The sequence below is a fragment of the Epinephelus moara genome, unplaced genomic scaffold (assembly GCF_006386435.1).
Source record: "Epinephelus moara isolate mb unplaced genomic scaffold, YSFRI_EMoa_1.0 scaffold638, whole genome shotgun sequence".
Classification (NCBI taxonomy): Eukaryota; Metazoa; Chordata; class Actinopteri; order Perciformes; family Serranidae; genus Epinephelus; species Epinephelus moara.
In genome coordinates, this window is record NW_026082584.1 from 2,731 (window position 1) to 26,362 (window position 23,632).

The window sequence follows — 23,632 nt, forward strand, 5'->3', positions numbered from 1 at the left end:
TCTCTCTCTCTCTCTCTCTCTCTCTCTCTCTCGACCTTTTGACCTTCATTATTTTATCCAGTTAGACATTTGTGTCAAGTTTGGTCAGAATTAGTGAGTAAATTCTTCAGTTATGGACGAAAACAGGTGTTGTGAGGTCACAGTGACCTTTGACGTTCAACCACACAATTCTCATCAGATTATTCTTCAGTCCAGGTGGACGTTTGTGCCAAATTTAAAGAAATACACTTTTTTTTTACGAAATTGCCTTCACAAGAATAAGACAAATGAGGTCACAGTGACCTTTGACCTTTGACCACCAAAATCTTATCAGTTAATTGAGGCCTTCTTGAGATGTCGTGTTCACGGGAACAAGATGGAGATTGTACAGCTACTGCGGCGCGGCGCCATTTAGTTTAACGTGTGGTGAGTGACTGAGTGAATTATTTCTTTAACATCGATCATCAAACGCTCATTTTGTCATCATCACCACTCTGAATGTTTCTGACACGTATTATTACTGTACACACTGTTATCTAGAGAGCAGACATGTGATCACGTCTCTGTCATGTGATCACGTCTCTGTCATGTGATCATGTTGAACGTTACTTCTGTCCGTCTGCAGCGCTGACACGTTTCACTGCACACTGTAAAGACAAATAAAGATTCATTCAAGACACAATGACGTCATTATGACGAAGACAAAACTCACCAACGACACAAATAAATCAGTGAGAATCGTTCTGTTGTTATTAAAAACCTTTATTAATAATTTTACCTTTAATGCGTCCAAACTTTATTCTGTCTGTAAAATGTTCATCAGCTCTTTAAGTTACAACTCAGGCCTCAAAGCAAACTGACACTTAAGGACTGTTCCTTAATCATGAGAGGGAAACATGCCGTCATGACATCATCACCATGACATCATCACCATGACATCATTAATTACAGTAAATTTTAAATTTATTTTTTATTTATTTTTTAAATCTGAGAGAATTTCAGGACATTTTTAAAGAAATCGTTGGTTTGAGGATGTTTTCTTTAAGAATCATCAGAATGACATTTATCAGCCTGAAACTGTAAAAACAGAAACTCGATTTTCAAGTTTCCAAACTAAATCTTTTTTAAACATGTCGTCAAATGTTATTGATTTTTAAGGAAAACATGTCTCAAACCAAATCTGGTCTTAAATTAGTAACATTTCATCAGAACCACTTAATTCTATGTCTCATCTAAAATTTGTCCAAAAATAAACTGAGGCTTTTATCAACTCCAGGAGTTCATCTTCAACCTTTAAAAAAAATCTCATATGTCATTTATGGTGGAGGGAGGGTCCAACCCCCCCCCCCCCATATATTTTGAACAGTCCCTAACTGACCCGAGATCAGCAGAAAAAAACAAAACAACCAAAAACACCTCAAAGTGCAAAAAACTAACTCGACTGTACAGAAAAAAAAACTGATGTAATCTGTGCTCAGATGAAATGAACATATGAGATGATGAAACATCATCATCAGTGACACACACACACACACACACACACACACACACACACACACACACACAGTGGCAGGTGACAGATTTGTACCACATCAGTGACTCTGTGACGTGATTTTCACAAATGTTCCCACCGACCCTTCATCTGTGAGAAAGTTTTATTACAAATTAAAAATGTATTTTAATCTGACTGAAGTTTAAACTTGAGTCCTGAACGACTCGACATCTGAACCCTTCCAACGCTGAACGCTGAACGATCTTTACAAACAGCTTTAACTGCATTATTTAAATGGAGTGTTCTACATAAGATATAACTGTTGAGTGTCAAATGATTCTGCTGGAAACAGTTTAAAGGTGTCACTGTGGAATTCAAAGATCTGTTTTAGTGTTGAGTCAGAATGAATCCTGCTGAAAATAAAACTGTCAAGATTTTCAGGTTGGAAAATGTTCAGATTCAATTTGATGTTGGTTTAACTTTGGTTTCATTCCACACACACACACACACACACACACACACACACACACACACACATACACACACATACACACAGTGTTTAAAGAACAAAGAATCAGGTGAACAACCACCACAGCTGTAACCACGCCCAGCAGTGACATCACAGTGTGCTGCAGCTCACCTGTGATGTCACTGCAGCCAGGTGTGAAGGTCTGAGGTGCAGATGTGTCGAGGAAGGTCATGTGACTTTAACACTCAATGGACCTAGTGGTGACGTTGTGTGTGTGTGTGTGTGTGTGTGTGTGTGTGTGTGCAGTCACGTCTCTCTAAATATTTAGTCTGTGTGTCGTCTCAGTGATGAAGATGTTTCCTCCTCCTCCTCCTCCTCCTCCAGCAGCTCAGACAGCAACAAGAATCACTGTGATGATGATGTCAGAACAAACATGGCGGCAGTTTGAACGAGCTGCTCGTCAGCTGTCAGCAAGTCAAACATGTCGACGTGTTCATGTTAATAAATAGATCATCATCAGTGAGGAAGAGGAGAGAGACAGGTGTTCATCCTCCTCCTGCAGGGAGTCGCTCCTCATGTCGACAGCGTTCAGTCTCAATAGTGTTCACTGATCAGCTGGAGTCTCAGACTCTGTCCGCTGACTTGTTGTTGAGCCCCAGAGCCTGAACCACGTCCACACTGAGACCGCTCTTCAGAGTCCTCCTCACTGAAACACACGCACACACACACACACACACACACACAGAGTGTCAAACAGTTTCAGGCCGCGTTCACATCACAAGCAAATGAACCTCTTTTATATCTGGTCCTGAATCTGAAACCTGTCTGCTCACCGCTCGCTGTGAGGACGCTCACCGCTCGCTGTGAGGACGCTCACCACTCGCTGTGAGGACGCTCACATCAGAGCTCGTGTGTTTTTCCAAAATGAACGCACATCCAAAAAACCTGTACAGGTGTCAGACCACAGGAGCAGACAGGAGATCTGGACGCTGTATTAAAGCTCTCAGTGGTTTTAACTTTGCAACGTTTCACTCTGACACGTTTGACATAAACATTCACACTGATGTCAGATACGTGTCACTACAGACATGAATGTGAGCGGTGGGATCAGATCTGAGGGAATAATCAGAATATGTCTCTGTGCTGAGAGCGTTCAGGTCTGACTCTCAGTCTGAGATCAGAGTGCACGTTGGTACAGCAGCAGGACGAGATGTTAATCTGCTCACAGAGGATTTGGACAGGAAGTGAAAACAGTGATATGGAGCTGCAGAGATATGGAGACTGTTGTGGACACAGAGCTGCTGTTGTGTCTCCACACACACATCTGAACCAGACTGAACCTGCTGAGGCTCCAAAGAAGTAAAGAAAAGAAGCACTCCAACACTTCAGAGGTTTGGACCAAACAGATGTGACGACTCCCTGACAGAGCAACTGCATTCACAGCACCAACAGGAGCACTGAGGTGACGTAGTGTCAGTCGGCCAGCCGGCGGTGCAGCACCAGGGGTCCAAACGGTGTTGCACGTCCACAGTCACATGTCTGCTCAGTAAAGCCTCGACTTCACTGTCGGTCCTTCTGTTTGTGTTGTGTGTTCTTTACAAGGCTAACAGGGTTTAAAGATGGCGGCTGCTGGTGCTGCACTGGCTCATGTGTTCGACCAATCACTGTGCGCTTACATCACTATGGTTTCTTTTGTGTCGGGAGAGAAGCTACTCTGAGTCAGGAAGTAAAAAAAGAAAGTTCTAAGAACTACAATCGTTCCTGGTTCTTGTGGTGTGGAAACAAGAGAGAGGGAGGTTCTTAGAACGATGACACAGGTCCTCTCGTCTGAAACACTCCTCCAGATCAACCCTCCTGTCCTCAGAGTCAAACATGAACCCTGAACTGAAATCTGACTCAGCACCGTGTACTCACATGACTTCCTGTTGAGTCTGGAGCGTTTGCGGGTCTTGGGGCTGGACGGTCTGTCTGAGGGATTCTGGGTGACGGACTTCACCAGTCGGTCCATGATCTCGTCTGTGGCATCGTCCTGGGAGCTCGTCCCGTCGTCTTTGGCTACAGACATGTGAGACGGACTCACCCTGCCGAAACCTGAGGACCAGAACCACAATCAGAACCAGAATATCACCCAGACCTGGACCCACACAGGATACACACATGAGCAGGCCCAAACACAACCTGCACCCACACGTTTTTTCACAGATTTCCAGAATCTAGCTGCTGCTTGTAAAACTCAGAATGTCGTCACTGTCTCGTCCTCGTGTGTGTGTGTGTGTGTGTGTGTGTGTGTGTGTGTGTGACAGGTGTGTGTTCAGTATTCAATCAGCATTAAAACCAAAGTAGTTTGAGAACCTTGTGGTGTGACACAGACAATAAAACCTACAGATCTGATCAGTGGTTAAAGGCCACAACTATCGATATGCTAACGAATGTTTCAGGGTCTTTCTACGTCCATTTCTGAGGCGTCTCCAGATCTACACTAAATGCACACAGCAGCTGCTACACACACATATTCACTTTATACATTCATCATTTATAACAGGAAGAAAATAAAATGCTCTCCTCACTTTACTCTCCTCCTGTCGTTTTCACATAGTCACACATTAACTCTTATAATTATCTTCGTCCCTGTTAAAGGGTTTTTTTTGGGGAGTTTTTCCTGATCAGCTGTGAGGGTCATAAGGACAGAGGGATGTCGTATGCTGTAAAGCCCTGTGAGGCAAATTGTGATTTGTGATATTGGGCTTTATAAATAAAATTGAATTGAAATAAGCTTTAAACATTTTTAAAGAACTCCAGAGAACAGACGTGTGCAGCAGCAGCAGCAGCAGCAGCAGCAGCAGCAGCTCCGCGCTCCTCCTGCGCTCTTTGCACACGGTATATTCGTTGCTGCACCAAACTATGTCACATTTGTGTAAATGAATGATCAGAGCCACGGTGACATCAACATTATTTCAACTTGAATTTTGGTTGATAAAGACATGTGGAAGTGGAGAGCAGTTCAGCGCCTGTCTCTGCTCACACCGAGCCGCTGGTGAACGTGAATGTGACACAGAGTTGGAAGGAGACGGTTGATTTCACACCAGACTGGTTTACTGGATGTTCAGCATCATAGCAGCTTCCTGTCCAGGTTAGTGTGGCTGCATCAAGATGTCTTAATAGTGCTTTGATTTCACAATAGTCACAAACATGGCTGAGGCGGAGCATGAAGACAGGTCAGAGAGACGTGAAGCTGCTCTGCAGGACGCTCAGTTTGTGTGTGTTAACTGTGGTCGTCGTGACAACACAGAAAGTTAAAGAGCGAGGGGTGGGGCTCAAATTTAAAAACGAAAACAAAAATGATTTAAAAAAAGAGAACTGCTGTCTTGTCTCATCCAGTCAGAGGCCAAAAGGGCTGATGACACCTGAGGTCTACCTGTGCACGTGCCTGAGGCTCGTATATGTGCGCCACAATGTTTCAGATTCCTAAAATGTGGTTTATAAATTTCACCAAAAGCATGCGTCTGCACATTTGTGTCTCTGTGAGTTCAGACTGCAGACGGCTCTGTGTTGTGTTCAGGTACAGGTGAGACATGAGACCTGATCCAGAGACTGAGACACTGTGAGACAGGACGAGTTATCTTTGTTCCCATCGACGGTAAACAAATACTCTGTTCACATCACACACTAATCTGACAGGAAGGTCAGCCTGCTGCACGGGGACACACTGAGGACTCTGACTGATCACATCTGCAGTGTTCAGGGTCTGCCTGTCATCACAGACGTACCTGACCAACAGGTGACCTTCAGTGTGAACCCGTCACACTCAGCTCAAAGTAAACTGACTCTTACAGACTGTTTCTTGTGGACCTGAAGTCATCGCACAGAATTATTATCTGAAGTTCAAAGGTTAAAGTTCAGGCGTCCTGCAGTTTGAGTCCAGTCACTCCTCGTCTCTCTGCTGTCTCATACAGATGTTAGATGACCCACTGTATGAACTTCCTGTCATGTTCCTCCACAGCTGCTCAGTGACGCCTCTGAACAAAGAGAAATCAAGTTTTGGGGTTCAGGAGAAGAGCAGAGTCTTCATCGTGTTTTTCAATCCGTGGCGTGTGGGAGTGAAAACATGTTGTCATTCATATTTATCTGACAGCTGATGTCATGTGTCACTGAGAGGAACAGGTGGAGACACGATGATGTCATCACTTCATTAAAAATCAAAGAAACAACATGCCTCTGATCACTGACAGTTTGTTTACACCTCTCTGTGTATTTATATATGCTTACACTTCTCATTCTGCAGCTACACTTATACATCCTGTTTATTGATGGAGGACGCTCAGCAAAACAAAATGAGCTGCTGTAAACACGAGGAGACAAAGATCAGACCTCAGAACTTTATATTGAGTCTGATGATAAAAACTAGAAATGATTATCCGAGAGGACGAGACAGAGACGACATGAGAGGACATCTACCAACCAATCACTGTCAGGTGTCAGAGACGCAGCCCACACAGGTGATGAAGACAGGACGTAGGAGCGTCACGTACAGATCTGACATGTGAAATCAAAACTAACAGGATCAAATGAAAACAGAGAAACAAAGATGTAAACGTGTGGAAACAGTCTTACTGCGGACGGCTCGGGAGCGTCTCAGGCCTCTCTGGTCTACAGTCAGGCTGCTGCTGCTGCTGCTGATCAGAAGGTTCTTCATGTTCTCATGCTCCTCCTCCTGACCTGGCTCCGCCTCCGCTGCCATGGAGACCGGGGAGGGGCTGTCCTCGTGAGGCACCGCCCCCGAAAACTTCTCAGTCTGATAAGAAGAAGAAGAAAAGAGAGAAACGTCAGAACTGAACTTTAGACGTTTTAGTTTCTTCAGACGAGGTGATGAAGATGAGTCACAGCGTTCTGTGAGGTCGCTGTGTGAAGGTGTTTGTGAGGCGCTTGTACTCCATCTCAGAATATCGCTCCTTTTACTGCGCTGCATTTATTATGTCACAGCCTCGGTTAGAGGTTATTTCTCACATAAAGGTTTTACATAAACAGTTGATCCTGTTTGTGATGCTCATGGAGAGGATCTTGAGGTGCAGCCGGGGGAGGAAGGGATCCGGTTTGGGGGCCTCTCTGCTCTTTGCAGATGATGTGGTTCTGTTGGCTTCATCACACCGTGACCTCCAGCATGACCTGGGGCAGTTTGAGTGTGAAGCGGTCGGGATGAGAGTCAGCACCTCCAAATCTGAGGTCATGGTTCCCTGCTGGAGAACGGAGGATTGTTCCCTCTGGGTTGGGAGAGAGTTACTGCCCCAAGAGAAGGAGATCACGTATCTCAGGGTCTTGTTAATGAGTGAGGGTAGAATGGAGCGTGAGATGGATCGGTGGTTTGGTGCAGCGTCTGCAGTGATGCAGCTGATCCTCGTGGTTCAGAGGGAGCTGAGCCAGAAGGCAAAGCTTTCTACTTCCTGGTCCATCTGCGTTCCAACCCTCACCTATGGTCATGAGCTCTGGGTAGTGACTGAAAGAATGAGGTCACAGATACAAGCGTCTGAAATGAGTTTCCTCTGTAGGGTGTCTGGGCTCAGCCTTAGAGATAGGGGGAGGAGTCAGACATCTGGAGGGAGCTCGGAGTAGAGCCGCTGCTCCTTCATGTTGAGGTGGTTCAACATCTGATCAGGATCCTCCTGGTCCAGCTGGTAGGAGGCCCCGGGGCAGACCCAGAACACACTGGAGGGATTATAGATCTCATCTGGTCTGGGAAGGCCTCGGGGTCCTCCAGGAGGAGCTGGAGCAAGGAGCTGAGGAGAGGGACGTCTGGAGGACTTTGCTCAGCCTGCTGCCCCGAGACACAGCCTCAGATAAGTGGTCAAAGAGGGATGGATGGATATGTCTCTAAAACACTCCCAGCAGCTGTGAGGGACTTTATATGTAATGGAGTATTTTCATACGTCAGTATTTCTATTTTAATTAGAGTGTAAACCTGAAAACATCTTTTTCTTCTTGGATTAAAGAGGATCATGATGACGTGAACTGTCGGGCAGCGTGGGTCATTAAACATGTGCGACCTCTGACCCCTCCCCTCAGGAGGATCAGGAGGTGTGAGGTCATCAGGAGGGGGAGGAGTTACCTCTGTGATCATCTTCCCTCTGGTCTTGGTTCTCTCTCTGTGAGCGGCTCGTTTGCGTTTGAGGCTGAGGACGCGCTCCCTGGTGGTCCGATACTCCAGAGAGAACTCACTGATGATCCGACAGAAACTGGTCACTCTGATGTCACGCACTGAGGACGACGGCTGACCCAGGAACAGCAGGAAGGAGTGGAACCTGGAGGAGGAGGAGGAGGAGGAGGAGGTTAGTGTCTGTCCGTCTGCAGGTGTCATGTTACCTGTGTGTGTGTGTGTGTGTGTGTGTGTGTGTCTCACCTGTTAATGACCCTCCTGTGGACGACCTTCAGGATGATGATCCTCTGTGTGCAGTCCTTCAGGAAGTCGGTCAACTTGTTCTTCAGCACGGCCTTTGTCTCGTGTTTGGCCACCACCTTCAAGTTGTCCCATGATGCTTTGCAGCGTCTCTCCAGCTGCACCAGGTTCTCAGACAGCAGCTCAAAGTCCACCTGCAGGAGACGACCGCACACACCTGTCAGCAGCTGCCTGAACGATCCCACAGAGCAGACTGAACAGCAGGAGGTACAACAGAATAGAATACTTACTTTGGCGGAGCGGGTGATGGCGGGGATCTCACTGTAGACGTCAGAGGATTCTGGGTAATTTTCCACCACCAGGCTGCAGGTGTGATGCAGCAGAGACTGACGGTGCACCGTGTCCTTCACCTCCACCACCTTCTCCAGGTAACCCAGCTCAAAGCCTTTCGCCTGCGCACGCGCGCGCACACACACACACACACACACAAAATCTGTGTTTGAATACACAACACATTTATCTGAGCTCCACTGAAGCAGCCGATCTGCAGATCCTCAGTTTGAGGTCAGCTGATCACGGCGTCCTGATAACGCTCCTGTCCTCACGTTTACTGACATCATCACCTTCATTATAATAAAATAATTCTGACCTTCATTTTTCTAAATATCTCCGTCTACACAGGAACACACAAACAGCTGGGTCAGTCTGTGCTGATAAAGGCTGCACCAATGATCCATCAAATACCACAGAAGAAGACTGAGCGTGTGCAGTGAGCTCATCCTTCAGTGGTAACAAGTCAAACAGCTGTAAAACATCTGCAGCTAATTATTCCTTTATTCATAATGTTTGTTCAACATCACTCAGGTACACGAGCCTGAAATGTGACTCGTGTGTGGACGAGGACGAGATAAATGTAAACAAACCAACAGGCCGCCATTGTTGTTGTTGTTGTTGTTGTTGTTTGTGAAACATGCTCATTACACAACAAACAGTGGACACGTGTGAATGGAGGAGATGATGTCATTGTTTCTCAACACAATAACTCTTCCTTAATGTTCGTCTTTTTGGGCCTTCACATGACACACCCTGGAAATTACAGTGCCGCTGTCCGGCACTTCCTGGGAGCCTGGTCACAGCAGTCACAGGACTCTGCTCACTGATTGGCTGCTGGAATTCACTGGCTGCAATTCACCGTCAAAACTTAAACTATTTTAACTTTTGGTTTGGCTGCACCTTGCTGCAGAATCAAACAGTTGCAGCTGGCTGAGCTCTGAGCTGTCAGGCCTCATACAGGTCAGAAGTTACACACAGAAACTTTAAATGATCTGATCAGAGTTAAACACACATATTATCTGTTCTCTGTATTTGTCCTGTCATGTAGTGAAAACAGATGAATCATGATGAGAGGAGAGTTTGTTTTGTTCTCACGTTGGAGCTGTTGAGGAAGTTTCCGATGGCGAGCAGCGTGGCGAGGATTCTCCTGAAGGTCTGATTGGACGCCAGCTGCTCCATGCCCAGCTTCAGGTCAAACAGCGGCTCTGCGATCTCCTGCAGGGGGCGACACACACTCACTGTCAACATCCTGTCTCTATCACCGACAGCACACACTCCTCCTCAGACCCTCGACTCTGTGACGTCTCATTTAACATCACATTCGAGGATCGGGCTGATTTTCCTCCTCACAGTCGGTGAGGAGTTGGTCTCATATCTTGTTTCACCTCTTCTTACTCACATGAACACTCCTACAGCTGGACGGTGAACATACATGAGCCTCCATGTTGTGTTACAGAGTCAGACGTCAGAGAAAACTCTGATCCAGTCACAAACTCTTTATACTGTTTATGTTTTGGAGGGTTCCTGTGTTGGTGAGTGAAATATGGAAATATACAAACACTGTGTTCATCTTAAACTCATCTGTGTTGTGCACACGTCACCACAGCCTCACAGGAAGTCTGAACACATCAGTCCTTTAACTTCCTGTTGGTCTCATGTGTCTCAGGACTGTGATGTCACTATGTGTGTGTGTGTGTGTGTGTGTGTGTGTGTGTGTGTTACCTTCTCCAGAGCCTCGTAGTTGAGTTTGAAGGCCCAGAGCTGCAGGCGGGGGGTCAGGGCACTGATGGAGGCCAGGCTGAACAGGAACTGCTCCGCTGTGCCCAGAGGAAGGTCAGGATTGGCCAGCTGAGCCTCCTGGATCCTCTGCTTCTCCTCGTCTGTGGGCGTCATGGTCAGGATCTTCTGCTCAGGACAGAGAGGGAGCGGCGGCGGGAGGGAGAGGGGGTGGGGTCAGACTAACTACTTTAGCACACACTCATTCAGTTCCACATTAAAGGATAAGAGCGCCCTCTGCTGACAGGAAGTGCTCCCTACCTCTATCCCCTCCTTGCTGATGGCGAACTCGTCGAAGTTGAGGATGGCGGTCTTGATGACGTGGACGGCCGGCAGGACGGTCATCCCGATGTTGATGGCGTTGCTCCTCTTCGGGTCCAGAACCAGAATCTCAGACTTCTTGGTCTCAGGTCCTTTCTGCACACAAACACCTCCTTATTAACTCTTAACTACTGTTAATAACTGTTAATATCACTTTGATGAAATGCTTTATATAACACACTGTCTGATTCTATTACTTACTGCTGATAAACATTCATAAAGCTGCAGTCATTCACATTAACGTCCAGCCAAAGACAGCTTTCCTTAATAACGTCAGTCGTACATCATTAATTTAAACTGCTGTTTAATTAATGAACTCATTTACTTACTGACAGACGATACAGAGAACTCTGATCTTAAATTATAGCTCAATTATAGCGTCTTTTTCTAACAATATTAACTGTAAATTTAATTATTGATGATTTTTTTCCTGAAAACATGAAGCAGCATTTTGTTATGACGCAGCACAGAGCCTTAATAACCTCCCAGATGATGTCAGACAGACGCTCAACACTTCCTGTTTTACGCTGCCTGCTCCGCCCTGTAATGACCACTGACTTATTTTAAACATATTAAATGTCTTTGCACCTCTTGTTCTGCACTTGAATGATTTTTTAAAATTGAAAATCATTTAGTAAATTTGACCTTTTAAATATTTTTCCTCTTTTATTGTAAATCTGTGTCCTTTATTATATTTTATAGTTGACTGCTCTTGAGGTGCCCTGGTGTCTGAAACGTTCTGTGCAAATAAAGCCGCCCGGCCTAAAACCATGTAGAGGTGGTCCAGTCAGCCCTGAGTAGTGTCTGCAGGTTCTCAGACAGCTTAAGGCTCATTTATGCTCAACGTTAAATACGAATCTGGATACGGATGGAGCCTTCTGTCCGTGCTCTGCGTTCATTTCGTCCGTATTTCTGCACGTTTCCATAAAGCTTACGGATACGGGCCAAACGGAGCAGTACCACCGGGAACCGTGGGGGCAGTGTTGCTGTCACTACCCGATACGTAGCTCTAGTGAGACACGAAGAAGAAATAACAATTCAATTTCTCTCATCGGCAGTACTAGAGAAAAGAATTCTCCGTCCTCCAGTCGCGATGTATTTAACGGCCTCACCGACCACCGCCTCCTACAACGCTGCCTCTGTTTTTGTCTTTTATGCAAGAGGTACATTATCAATATCTCCTCCACAGTCGCCATGTTTGTTTTTGAGTTTGTTGTTGTCATAAACTTTTGACGCTGGGCTGCCCCCTGGTGGATATATTGGTTAACATCCATGCCAACGTAAAGGGCACATGGAAGTATGTGGGCAGTGACGGTAACATCGTTTGAAACGGACGTATACATTTTCGTACGTAAAGGGAGCATAAATGAGCCTTAACAGCCACACTCAAACTCATGTTGATTTTTTTTAGGTGTCTAAAATACATTAGCTGCTGACTCCGCCCACAGCAGGACACTGACGAGCTCCTGAGGTGGTTCACCTGCCTGTTTCATCCCTTTAACATAAACAACCATCTTTAAGGGCCCCTTAAGTTTGGCTCTTACAGACAGGTGTCCTGGTTTTGCCCTGAGGGGACGTGTTACAGAGTCTTCGCTCTCTGTGGCTAAGACTCAAACATATCTTTGACGTCTCATCTTATTTACTGGCCAACACACACAGATATCTGCTCTGAGACGATATCGGCCAGCTGAGTCGGGTTATAGTCTTCAGCCTGAGAGATGACACTCGGGGCACAAAGCTGACATCATCAGCGTGTGCTGTGAGAGACGCTCGTATCTGAGAGCGTCAAACCATCAAACAGCTGTCTCAGTGACTGCTTTGTGGGCGTCACACTGTGACCTGCAGGGGGCACCGCAGGGTGCCACACTTTCTCATCGTCTCTAAATGTTTCAGTAAAGACACATCAAACTCCCAGCTGGCCTGGTTACCTTGGCGACGGGCAGCTCCTTGGCTTTAGACTCAAACAGGTGTTCAAGTCGCGAGGTGTCCACCGCCACCTTATCCAGCGACGCCCACACCGTCCCCCGACCAAAGCGACACTTGTGCGGCCCGTCGGCCTGCTTCAGCTCCTTCCAGAACAACTTCACCGTCTTCTTCTTCTTCTTCTGAGTGGACGCCGACGAGGACGAGGGAGGAGGAGCACCTGGAGGAGGGGGAGGAGGTGGGGGTGGGGCGAGACCACCTGGTGGTGGAGGAGGAGGGGGAGGAGGAGGTGGAGGAGGAGCACCCAGGCCCGGGGGAGGAGGAGGAGGGGGAGGGATGCCAGAGAAGCAGGAGGAGGAAGAGGAGGAGTCAAAGGTGTCTATGTCCAACACATCGATGTCCTCCTCGTCCATCAGGTCGGAGAAGTCCAGGTCTTTGATGCGCAGGGCGGCGGCGCTCGGCTGCAGCTGGTCCCAGGCGTCTGCGGGGCCCCCGGGGCCCAGCGGAGTCATCTGGATGGTCTCCAGGCGGCGAGCGTGGCTCTCCACATCGATGCTGCACTGCTGACGGAGGTGACGGTTCTGATGGAAAACGTTCAGGTGTCATTAGCTCTTACGTCACTTCATAAACTGTCGTTATGTATCAGCTGACTGCTCACTAAGCCCCGCCCTCTCACAGTGACTGTCCAATCACAGCTCAGCAACAGTAATCGTGACAGCAGGTGAGTCAGAGCGCATGGAGCTGTGCTCAGAGATGATTCAAACCTGTTTTTCTTCAGCCAGACGGGCCAGCGCTGCCTGGGCGGAGCCTTCCAGCCCCTCCAGCTCCGCCCTGCGGGAGGCGCTGCTCTCACTCGGGCTGGACGGCTCGGCTGAGCGCGAGCTGAAGCTGGTCAGACGCTCCAACACACGACCCCGACCGCTCTGATCTCCACCTGAGAAGAGGAGGACACAAACAGGAGGTCTCACTCTGCCTCGACTACCACAACCAACGGCACAGATTCTGTCTCATCTTTAAAGGAACAGTTCACATTCTTAACTTCCAGTCTGACTGACAAATAACGCAGTTTTAATTTTTAACGTTTGAACGAGATGAAGAATCTCTGAACATTAAAGGCCTTTAAAAACAATCAATTTCAGACAAAAACAGATCTATTCCTGTATCGATCATTAACAGACAGGACTGATGGACATCAGGGAGACGTGAGTTCTCACCAGGCAGGAAGTTCCCTTCTTCCTCTGTGGTGTCAGCAGCGGCGGCAGCAGGTGGGCTCAGAGGTGCTGAGCTGGAGGTCTTGGAGTAGAGCATATCTAGCAGGAACTTCCTGTCGTTGGACAGAGTGCTGCACTGACGCTGCATCGACGGCGCTGCGCACACACACACACACACACACACACACACACACACACACACACACACACACACAGATGGTAACAGGAAGTCTGACCAACATCCTTCACATTAAAAGCAGCGGCTGATTCTTTTGTTTAGTTAATATGGTTAAAAGTTATTTAAGTAAAAGTCAATAGTTGCTGGTGGCGTCCCCCAGGGGTCAGTGTTGGGCCCTAAACTGTTTATCCTTCATAGTAATGACAGACACAAACTATCTGATGTACTGAAACTGGTGATGTTTGCTGATACAAATATTTTCTGCTCTGGAGAGAATTTGTCTCGACTATCGGAGGATGTGAGTGAGTTAAACATGTGGTTTGAAAGAAACTAATTATCGTTAAATTGGAACAAAACCATAATAAAGTTATTTAGTAAATTCAGTGAAATTAGTTGGGATAAAGTGGATACATGGATATATCAGTTATCAATCAAATGAGCTGTTATATATTGGCCATCGCATATCAACAAAAAACCCAATATGCTGCATCGCTAATAAAAACAACTCACTGAAATCAGCTGAGAAATAAAAACGTTAAAGTGATTTTCATCAGACGAACCGCAGCTCCATTCTTCTTCTCCTGTTTGGCTGTGACGCTGACATATGAACCAGCAGCCAATGAGGCGTCTGTGTTTCTGTATCTGTGAGTTGATTGATCAAATCTGAACTCAGGATGAATCCTGAACAAACTGACTGAACGCTGCAGGCAGGACGACCCACACAAGAAGAGGAGGATTGTGGGTAACTGGAGTCTCACCTGATTCATTCTGGGAGTCTGAATGTCCGTTTGTGTCCGAACTGCTGGACGTCGAGACTGCAGACAAACACACAGGAGAAGAAGAAGATCAGATGGTGGACTGGTCCTTTAAACAGCTGATAATCAATAACTTATTGATCAGTTTAGAGTTTCATCAACAGATTATTTGTCACATAAAGAACGTGATGCTGAAACGAAGACGATAGTAAAGAGGACAGCGATGACGGAGATGACGGCGCCAACAATGGTGGTGAAAGTGGCAACTGTGACGAACACAACGATGATGACGATGGTGATTACAACAGTGATGATGAAGATAACAATGACGAAGGTGACGACGCCAACGATGATCATGGTAATGATGACAAGTTTACAGTTTATGATAAAGATGGAGTCGTCATCATTACCGTTGTTGTCATCACTAACGGTAATGATGATGACGATGATGAGGAAGACTACGACAAAGATGATGTCAACTAACAATGTTGGTGAAGGTGACGACATTGATGTGATCTTATTCTAAACATTTACCCTGACGCGACAGCTCCTCAGACGGGACACTGCTGCCCTCCTCTGTGGGCTGCACGCTCGGGGTTATGACATCATCAGACGAGGACAGCCTGGACTGGCTGAGGTGTTTACTTCTTCTCTTCTTCTCCCACTGCGTGGCGGCCAGGCTGCGCAGGAAGGTGTCTCTGTGACAGGGGAGGGGGACAGGAAACAAGGTGAGACAGAGCCAACATGGCCGACGTGCTGCTTCCTTTAAATGTCGGATAAAAGCAGGCGTCACTTTCACACGCTGCTCTTCATCATCATCGTTAAATTAACTGATTCATTCTCAGTAATGATCACATAATGAAACAACCTGAACACTCAGCAGGACACTTCCTGTTCTTTTCAAAGTAAAAGTCTGCTGGTATTTAACCTCCATGTTTAGACTGAAGCCAACGGTGAGTGTGTGTCTGCTGACGGCTGCAGGGACACATCTTCATCTTCCTCTTCCTCCTCCATTGTTATCAGTGAGTCACACGTTCCTTCATCACCATGAACTCACTGTGGTTTAGTTGTGGATTCATCCGCTGCTGAAAAAAGTCCCCAACAAAGTGACTGTTTCCTCCCGTTAGTTTAATAAAAACTACAGTGAGACGCTGACGGAAGAAATAACTGATCAAACTATTGATCTGGTTTTTACAGACGACTTCAGGAGGAACTACTGAGACTCAGACAGGAAGTCAGACAGCATCACGTTGTTGGTTTGAGTCTGAACATGAGACAAATATAGAGATTTATACCTGTGAGGACAGCGTGTGAAGCTTGAATGAGAAACATCAAAATCACTAAATCAATTTAATTTCTTCTTCACTGCAAACTCAAAAATCAACCAGCTGCAGGCAGATTAACACCAGCGATTAGACCGCACCCAGCAACAACAGACCAGAAGGACCAGAGCCACCAGCAACACGCACGCACGCACGCACGCACGCACGCACGCACGCACGCACGCACTCACTCATGCACGCACTCACTCACTTGTAAAACCACCACACATCCGTTTACACACCCAAAGCTGCGTCGTCCTCAAACCAACAAGCTCTGATTTATGATTTTAATACACACACACACACACACACACACACACACATAGTTGAGTTGTTATTCAGTAGTTGTTTCTGGACTGTGCAGAGATGACGAGGGGGGAGATGTATTTTCCTTTTTTGGCTTTCACGCATTGATTTACTGTAAAAACAATTTAAAAACATCTAATAATTACCTTCAAGTAGTTGTACTTTATTATACAATATTTATTTATTTTTACACCTATTTTTTATTTAAAAAAATGTATTCTTTTTTTAACTTATATTTTCAGTGTGTTTTGTGTCTGGTCGGCACACACATGTTCTTTAAAAGGAAAATGATTTTTTTTTTTTTTTAAAAAAGGGTCTGTAATAAATGTTGGTAAGGAGGAGCTGAAAGTGTCGCTGGTTAGAGAGACATCTGGGGTGCTTCTCTCAGCCTGCTGCCCCCTGATGACCTCAGATAAGAGGATGAACAAGGATGGATGGATGGATAAATATCTCTTGGATCAAAAACATTTGTATATGTGTATTTGTATTTGTATAAGTTCACTCGTGATTTCAGCATCAAGTTCCTGTCAGACACAGCATGTTGCAAGTTGTGCTCAACACACTGAGCCACAGCACTGAGCTGCACTGTGTGACCTCACTGAGCTGCACTGTGTGACCTTACTGAGCTGCACTGTGTGACCTCACTGAGCTGCACTGTGACCTCACTGAGCTGCACTGTGTGACCTCACTGAGCTGCAGCACTGTGTGACCTCACTGAGCTGCACTGTGTGACCTCACTGAGCTGCAGCACTGTGACCTCACTGAGCTGCACTGCGTGACCTTACTGAGCTGCACTGTGTGACCTCACTGAGCTGCAGCACTGTGTGACCTCACTGAGCTGCACTGTGTGACCTTACTGAGCTGCACTGTGACCTCACTGAGCTGCACTGTGTGACCTCACTGAGCTGCACTGTGTGACCTCACTGAGCTGCAACCTCACTGAGCTGCACTGTGTGACCTCACTGAGCTGCAGCACTGTGTGACCTTACTGAGCTGCACTGTGTGACCTCACTGAGCTGCACTGTGTGACCTCACTGAGCTGCAGCACTGTGTGACCTCACTGAGCTGCACTGTGACCTCACTGAGTTGCACTGTGTGACCTCACTGAGCTGCTTTACCTTTTATGACATCACAGGTTTGAGTTTTAGCGCTCTCGACTTTGGATTTGGGGGACGTTGATCATCTTCACTGACATTTTTGGGCTGTCTCAGACTGAAGGAGTGACATGTATGAATTCTGAAAGTTTCTCTGAAAGTTTTAAACTGTACGTTGTGTTTGTGTGTTTACAGTTTCTCTCTGTAAGTCAGAGGACAGACAGTCTGCACTCTGTAATCTTCACGTCTGTGTTTAGTGGCTGCAGCTGCCTCCGAAAATCACACAGTCAAAGCTCTGAGTTTCTGTAGTTGTGATCGGAACCACAGGAGGACAATATACCCAGACCAGGACCAGGACCAGGACCAGCACCAGGACCAGGACCAGTGCTGAGAAAAATCACACTGAAGTTCACTGAGTATCCAGACAGACACACACTCTGACAGGAAGTGATGCAATACTGACACACACAAAAACCAGCACAACCCAGGCTGCACGTGCACGCACACACACACACACACACACACACACACACACACACACACACACACAGACTCAGATAAGCAGCAGAGCCCGGCCTTCGTCCCTCCAGCTCCCAGCATGCAGTGGGGCTGCAGCAGTACTTACTCAAACCTCCTCAGAACCGGCCTGTCAGGATTTACATTACAGTCCTCTGAGCTGCAGAGACACAACACAGGGCTAAGCAGGACCAACACACACACACACACACACACACACACAGCAGGTGGTCTCCGATTGGATCGTTTCTCTGCTGCTTCACGGCTGAAACGAAACACGACATCAACCTCTACCTCACCTGAGCTGAGCTGCTAATGCCTGAACCTGCAGGTGAGACTGAGACCACTTTGTCTTATCACCTCCCCAAACCACAGTCACCATGGCAACAACACACACATAGTTTAACCAGGAGAACCTCCCACCAGAACCACAGCAGGTTTCCCATCATCCCAGACGCTTCGACACTGGACCTGATGGAAAAAACTCAGCTGCATAAAATATCTGTATCTATATCTACTATATCTATATCTGTATCTATATCTACTATATCTATATCTGTATCTATATCTATGTCTCTGAAACTTTAACGTCAGAGAAAGTTTGAAGATCATTAATGTTCATTCTATGCAGCTGAGTGACACACAGGAGGAGGAGGAGGAGGAGCAGGAGGAGGAAGAGAGACGTGTACTCACCAGAAGAGCAGGGCAGCCTCCCCAAAGCTGAGGGGAGGAAGGAGGGAGGAAGAGGAGTAGAAAGATGAAGGAGGAAAGAGAAAGATTAAAGAAAAACACAAAACATTATAATGTGATTTATAATGTTGTGACAGAGACACACACACACACACACACACACACAGATACACAGACAGACAGATACACAGACAGACAGTTCTTCTTCACTGTTTCTATCAAACTGAAAATCTCCAACACAGAGTCAGTAACAGCTGACGACAGAGACGACACAGAAACAATAAAGAAATGATAAAGATCTGATTTAAAGAAAATCCAGATATGATAAAGATGTTATGCAGAGATAATAAAGTAACCCAGAAATCAGAGACAAAATTAACTGGATGATAAAGACAAACATGATCTAAAGATGATCCAGAAATGACAGAAAAATCATAAATAAATTAAACAACTACATTTATCAAAAACATCTGGATATGATCAGGAAATGATCCAAAAATTACCCAGATGATACAAAACAAAAATAATCCAGAAATGATTGAGAAATTGTAAATAAATTATTTTAAAAAGGATCCAGATACGATCAGGAAGCTTTACAGACTTTATGACTGATTATTTTTAAAGCTCTATAAATGAGTCAGATATGATCTGAAGATGATCCAGAGATAAATCACACGTAGATAAATCTGAGATGAATTCAGTCACAGATGTTTATGTTCACCAGCTGACTGCAGAGTGACATCACACAGTTCAGCTGGTGACACCACACACACACACACACACACACACACACACACACACCAGTTAAACCAGTCTGACAAATATCACAGATCAACATCCTCCACAACAACAACAACAACAACAATCTAGAGCATCGTGGTAGCCAGAGCTACATCACCATGGTAACCACCCATCCCAGTGCATCTGCTTCACTTACTTGAAACTGGTTTTAGACTCCGTCTTGTTGACGAGCTGCTCCTGGTTCGACTGAGACGACTTGTCCTGCTGAGAGAAGACGTCTGAGGAGGGCGAGCTGCAACACACACACACACACACACACACACACACAGACAGAATGTGAGTGAACAGCCAAGAACGCAGGCAGAGTAACGACTCTGGTTTCCAAACATTGTTTTCTGCCAGTTCATTCCAGTGCTGCTGTGTGTGTGTGTGTGTGTGTGTGTGTAAATCTCATACTTCAAACTAATCAGTGTGCAGCTCCCTGAAGGAAAACCCTCCGTTCTCCACGAGGGGTCAAAGGTCACAAACACAGACTGCAGGAAATAATGGACGTAACCACGGTGACATCACCTGTTTGTTTGTGTCGGAACGTTAAATAACAACGTTCTAAACTGGCGACTGGTTTGTGTTGTAACCAGCACAGTCGCCCCCTGCTGGACGTTAGGTTGACCCCTCTGACCTTATATGGTCATCCTGCATCATGTGACCTCAACATCAGACACCAGAGGAGAAAATCCTGAACATATTTCAGTGGATCAATAAACTCTTTGTTTCTCCTGCACTGAGGAGTGAGGGCAGACTGTCCCCTAATAATCTAATAATAATTATCACATTCAAAATGGTTTCAAACAATAACTCGACTTTAAATGTAAATAAATCTGACTTTATGATATTTGCAGGGAAGATAAATTATAATTTGATGGAGACGAAATGTTAAAGTTACATCAACAAGATTTGTTGGAATTTAAATCGAAAGAAAGGTCACATCAGTTTGGTTTAAAACAAGGTCACTCAATCTGTGTCCTTTGTTACAACTTGGTTTTTAACATTATATTACAGTTTAATATATCGTCTGAGCGCTGACACCTCACACCTGTCATTAGAAAAGCAACTTCTCTGTTCTTAAACAGTGTCGACCATTTCTGATATCAACATTCTTCAAATATGTATTTTTAAAGTGAGGTTTATGAACACAGACTGAGCACTGAGCTTCAGTGATTGTTTATCTCTCACTCGCTGGTTAACTTTCATCCAACGAGACTAATCAATAACCTTTATCTGCTGATGTACGGCAACCTCAGGAGGACAATATTCACTGAAACACTGTGAACATGAACTATTTAACTGACTCGATGCAAAAGAAACTTAAAGGTGGTTTGATGATACAAAGATCTGGTTCTGTCTGAATCGTCACTGTGTTTCTGCAGAACAACGATTTATCTGATGTTTGTTTCTCCTCAGTCGTTGATCGTGAGGAAGATGTGTTTTGTTGTTTTTTAATAACTGAATCAATAAACATCTTTGTTAGTTTGTACATTAATAATATACGTTCACATCATCATCATCTGATCCCTCCTGAGGTCTGATGTCATCACTGTCTGACCCTCTGACCCTGAGCTGTGATGATGTCAGAGGTCCTGTCAGCTGATCTGATGTCAGCGTCTGTGTTACAGACCTGCAGGCGGCTGAAGGCTCCTCAGAGATGGAGCTGGCTTTGGAGAAGAGTCTGGACTTCCTGCTCAGACCCAGAGCTGACATGTGGTGGCTGAGGAAAGAGCGACTCCTAGTGGTCGACAGACGCCACAGACAGGGGGGTTGGGTGGATGGACGACAGGCACCACAGCATGAAGACAGACAGAGACAGAGAGAGAGACAGAAGGAGGAAAGGAAACACCATCAGAGACAGGAAACCAACACCAAGTCACCAAAACAAGAACAGACCCAGAACCAGAACCCAGACATGCAGAGACCCCCTGAGTCAGTCCGTTTCCATGGAAACAGTGAAGTGCAGCTACAGTCCCAGCTGGACGAGGACATTTAACTGGCCTACTGTCCTTGTCCCAGTATACAAGCACAGGAGGGGAATCCATTTATTGAGCGACTCCTCTATGATAGGTGAAGACACGCCCCCTCTCAGCTTGTTAGTATTGGACCGCTGTGCGAGAACAAAAGTGTTTCTGAGGTCACAACAACAGATTCCTGCTGAATGTTTGAGTTTAAGAAGTGACATCACTCTGCAGAGGTGAGGCTGAGCCGTTACAGATCCAACAGGAGATCTGATCAGATTCAGATTGAATCCTGACTCTGGACCCTGAGAGGACCCATCAGGCCTCCTGCTGTGTGATGAAGCATCAGTGAGTCCAGACCTGACATGAAGCTCCGCCTCCTGTGTGTGGTGAACTGTGTCCCTGGATGTGGACGCGCTGCCAGCTGGAGACCAAACATGAGCAGGATCGTTCTTCATGTGTCCTCTGAGGACAAACATTCCTGCTGTCTGAACTCAGAGAAGCTGTGTCCAAATAAAACACGTCCTCTCGTCAGGCTGTCGCTCTAAACATGGGAACGCTCAGAGAGGAGCTGCAGAGGGCGACCGCTCACGCCGTAACACCGCCGCCACATGTTTTATTCTCTCTGAGTCTGAATGAAACAAACCAACAGTGACTTCCTGTCTCTGCCTGCTGATGACATCGCACATTAACAGACTGAGCTTCATGTTAATCTTCTCCTCCGTGTGTTTCACTTGGCCGTCGTTAAACTCATTAAAGCCTCGTCATGGAATATTTTCTACCTCACAGACTTTTATCACTTAGATGTTTCTCTGCAGACGTCCTGATTTATCCTGTTATTAATCTAACACTTCATGGACTTCCATCTGACCCCTCTGACCCCTCAGGTCACAGGATGACACAAACACACACCATCAACACACAGCTACATTCATTCATTCATTCATTCATTCATTCATTCATTCATTCATTCATTCATCCGTCCATCTCTCAGTTTGTTACACAACGATCATAAAGTCCTTCTGTTGATCAATAAAAACTGTCTCCATAGTTTTCTTTGATTCATCATTAAAACAAACAGATGTTCATTTCCAGCTGTTCCTCACAGCCTTCTGTCAGAGTCATGACTTCCTGACTTTATCTATAGGTCACCTGTGCAGCACGGGTTACCATGGCGATAGGGCCTATACTTAGCACTGCAAAGTTTTTAGGCTCGATATCGTGATACACGACATATATCTGAACTACTGTAACTACTGAAATACTAAACTTATGTATAAGTTAAATAAAGTACTGTTACAACTAACTTGGTTTGTGAGCGGCCAATAAACAGACAACAGGACGGCGTCGAGGGTCTGACCTCTGACCGCCCGTCACCACACTCCATCATCAAACTTCCTGTTAAACAGGTGTGACATGGTGCTGAGGGGCCGCCTGCAGTGTGTTAGCACGAGCTAATTAGCAGCAGCGGCTAACATCCAGCTTTTAAAGGCTCTGCTGTCAAACTTATTAATAACCGCTCGACGTGTGATGCTGCAGTTAGAGAGGATCAGTCAGTAGAGACTCACTCTGCTGTGTGCTTATACACAGGAACACTGGGCTTCATCATCATCATCATCATCATCATCCTCTGTCTCAACGTTAACATCAAATTCAATACTGATTAAAGTAATTTTGTGTTTATGATGTTCATCTGTAGTGTAGGGTCATAAGGGGGCGGGGCCAGTGAGGGTCGACCTGATGATGGCAGGTATGAAGAGTCACACCTGCTGTTTGTGTTTGTTGTGTTAACAGTTTGATTTGGTTCAGTCGGAGCTGTGGAATATTAAATCAGACATATTCTCACATCATCATCATCATCATCATCATCAGCCTGTCTGAGCCTCAGCTGAACACACACTACAGGTCACACACTGTGGTTTAAAATACAGACGTTATCGGTTATTGTATCAGTTGAAAAAAGATCTGTATCGGTGCAACACTAGTTATAATAACTTTATTATAACGTTATTATAACGTTATAATAAAGTTATTATAACGTTATAATAACTTTATTATAACTTTATAATAACGTTATAATAAAGTTATTATAACGTTATAATAAAGTTATTATAACGTTATAACGTTATAAT

General features: G+C 45.7%; 1 protein-coding gene across 6 annotated transcripts in view; it reads right to left on the reverse strand.

Moving 5' to 3' along the window:
• Positions 1-730: 730 nt before the first annotated feature.
• fhod1 (formin homology 2 domain containing 1) overlaps positions 731-23,632 on the reverse strand; it is a 28,675-nt gene continuing 5,773 nt past the window's right edge. Inside the window, exons 8-25 of one of the 6 annotated variants that reach the window (XM_050040025.1) lie at positions 21,170-21,277; positions 19,691-19,786; positions 18,757-18,783; positions 18,173-18,223; positions 15,360-15,523; positions 14,829-14,885; positions 13,896-14,048; positions 13,446-13,615; positions 12,687-13,262; positions 10,699-10,854; positions 10,384-10,566; positions 9,757-9,876; positions 8,619-8,780; positions 8,332-8,522; positions 8,041-8,233; positions 6,552-6,732; positions 3,855-4,031; positions 731-2,646 (exon numbers count right to left, since the gene is read on the reverse strand). In XM_050040025.1, coding sequence (XP_049895982.1) covers positions 2,564-2,646; positions 3,855-4,031; positions 6,552-6,732; positions 8,041-8,233; positions 8,332-8,522; positions 8,619-8,780; positions 9,757-9,876; positions 10,384-10,566; positions 10,699-10,854; positions 12,687-13,262; positions 13,446-13,615; positions 13,896-14,048; positions 14,829-14,885; positions 15,360-15,523; positions 18,173-18,223; positions 18,757-18,783; positions 19,691-19,786; positions 21,170-21,277 — 2,848 coding nt within the window. In that variant the 3' untranslated portion in view covers positions 731-2,563. The remainder of the gene's footprint in view (positions 2,647-3,854; positions 4,032-6,551; positions 6,733-8,040; positions 8,234-8,331; positions 8,523-8,618; positions 8,781-9,756; positions 9,877-10,383; positions 10,567-10,698; positions 10,855-12,686; positions 13,263-13,445; positions 13,616-13,895; positions 14,049-14,828; positions 14,886-15,359; positions 15,524-18,172; positions 18,224-18,756; positions 18,784-19,690; positions 19,787-21,169; positions 21,278-23,632) is intronic. The other 5 variants (XM_050040022.1, XM_050040020.1, XM_050040023.1 and 2 more) reach the window with 5 other exon arrangements.